The sequence below is a fragment of the Lathyrus oleraceus genome, chromosome 4, assembly GCF_024323335.1.
Source record: "Lathyrus oleraceus cultivar Zhongwan6 chromosome 4, CAAS_Psat_ZW6_1.0, whole genome shotgun sequence".
Classification (NCBI taxonomy): Eukaryota; Viridiplantae; Streptophyta; class Magnoliopsida; order Fabales; family Fabaceae; genus Lathyrus; species Lathyrus oleraceus.
Window position 1 is genome coordinate 185,251,273 of NC_066582.1, and position 1,579 is coordinate 185,252,851.

Here is a 1,579-nt window from a genome sequence, read left to right on the forward strand (position 1 = left end):
AAATAAAGCATATAGATACGTGTACCGTCCATCATATGTCTTTTTCATCCAAGATTCCCAATTCTCTTCGAATTTTGTAGAACGGTTCTCGTGCCAACAGTTTTGTGAAAATGTCGGCGAGTTGATTATGAGTATCCACAAATGTAACTTCAACATCTCCTTGAAGCACGCGATCTCGGAGAAAATGATGTCAAATGTCAATATGTTTGTTTCTTGAGTGCATGATCGGATTCTTTGTAATATTTATCGCACTTGCATTGTCACTCATAGAGGAATGCATCCAAGATTGAGTCCATAATCACGAAGTTGTTGCTTAAGCCACAATATTTGAGCACAACAGCTACCTGTTGCTATGTATTCCACTTGGACAGTGCTGAGAGAAACACATGCTTGTTTCTTGCAAGCCCGTGATACTAATGCATTTCCAAGAATGTGACATGTACCACTAGTGCTCTTTCTATCAGTTTTACTTCGTGCATAATCATCATCAGGATAACCAACTAAATTGTAAATACTACCTTTAGAATACCATAGATGAACGTTTGTTGTCCCTTTGAGATACTTCATGATCCTTTTAACGACGATGAGATGCGATTCTTTTGGATTTTCTTGAAATCGAGCACGTAGAAAAACACTAAACATTATGTCAGGACGGCTTGCCGTCAAATATAACAATGAGCCAATCATACCTAGATACTTTGTGATATCAATTGAGACACCCGATTCATCTTGATCAACATAAGTTCTGGATCCTGTTGGAGTAGACATAGCCTTGCAGTTATCCATGTTGAATCTCTTCAATAATTCTTGGCAGTACTTGGATTGGTTGATGAAGATTCCATCCTTTAGTTTCTTAATCTGAAGTTCGAGAAAATAGTTCATCTTACCCATCATGGACATTTGGATTCTCCTTGCATCATTTGATGAAAATTCTTCATATGTTTATTTGTGTGATGAGCCGAGTATGATGTCGTCAACGTAGACTTGAACCAATAAAGTGTTACCATTTATTTTCTTAATAAACAAGGTCTTGTTAACTTTACCTTTCTAAAATCCCTATTCACAAAGAAAGTTGCTGAGACGATCATACCATGCTCTTGGTGCTTGCTTTAGGCCATAAAGAGCTTTCCTCAACTTGAATACATGTGAAGGATTCTTGAAGTCTTCAAATCCCGGGGTTTGTTTGACATAGACTTCTTCATTGATGTAGCCATTCAAGAAGGCGCTCTTGACATCCATTTGGAATTACTGAAAATTCAATGAACATGCATAAGCAAGTAATAGACGGATAACTTCTAACTTTGCAACCGGAGTGAATGTTTCTTCAAAAATCAATTCCTTCCTCTTGATTATATCCTTGGGCCACCAACCTTGCTTTGTTTCGAACAATTATACCATTCTCATCAAGCTTGTTCTTAAACACCCATCTGGTACCTATGATGTGTTCACCACTTGGCCTAGGGACAAGTTCCCACACTTGATTCCTTTCAAATTGGTTTAACTCTTCTTGCATAGAAACTATCCATTGGTCATCTCCTAAGGCTTCATCAACTTTGGAAGGTTCAATTTGTGAAACAAA

The 1,579-nt window shown here is 37.6% G+C and overlaps 1 protein-coding gene across 1 annotated transcript; it reads right to left on the minus strand.

Moving 5' to 3' along the window:
- Window positions 1-264: 264 nt before the first annotated feature.
- On the minus strand, window positions 265-891 carry LOC127136605 (secreted RxLR effector protein 161-like). Its single transcript, XM_051063143.1, has one exon. The coding sequence runs from the start codon at window positions 889-891 to the stop codon at window positions 265-267; it is 627 nt and encodes a 208-aa protein (XP_050919100.1).
- Window positions 892-1,579: the final 688 nt, after the last annotated feature.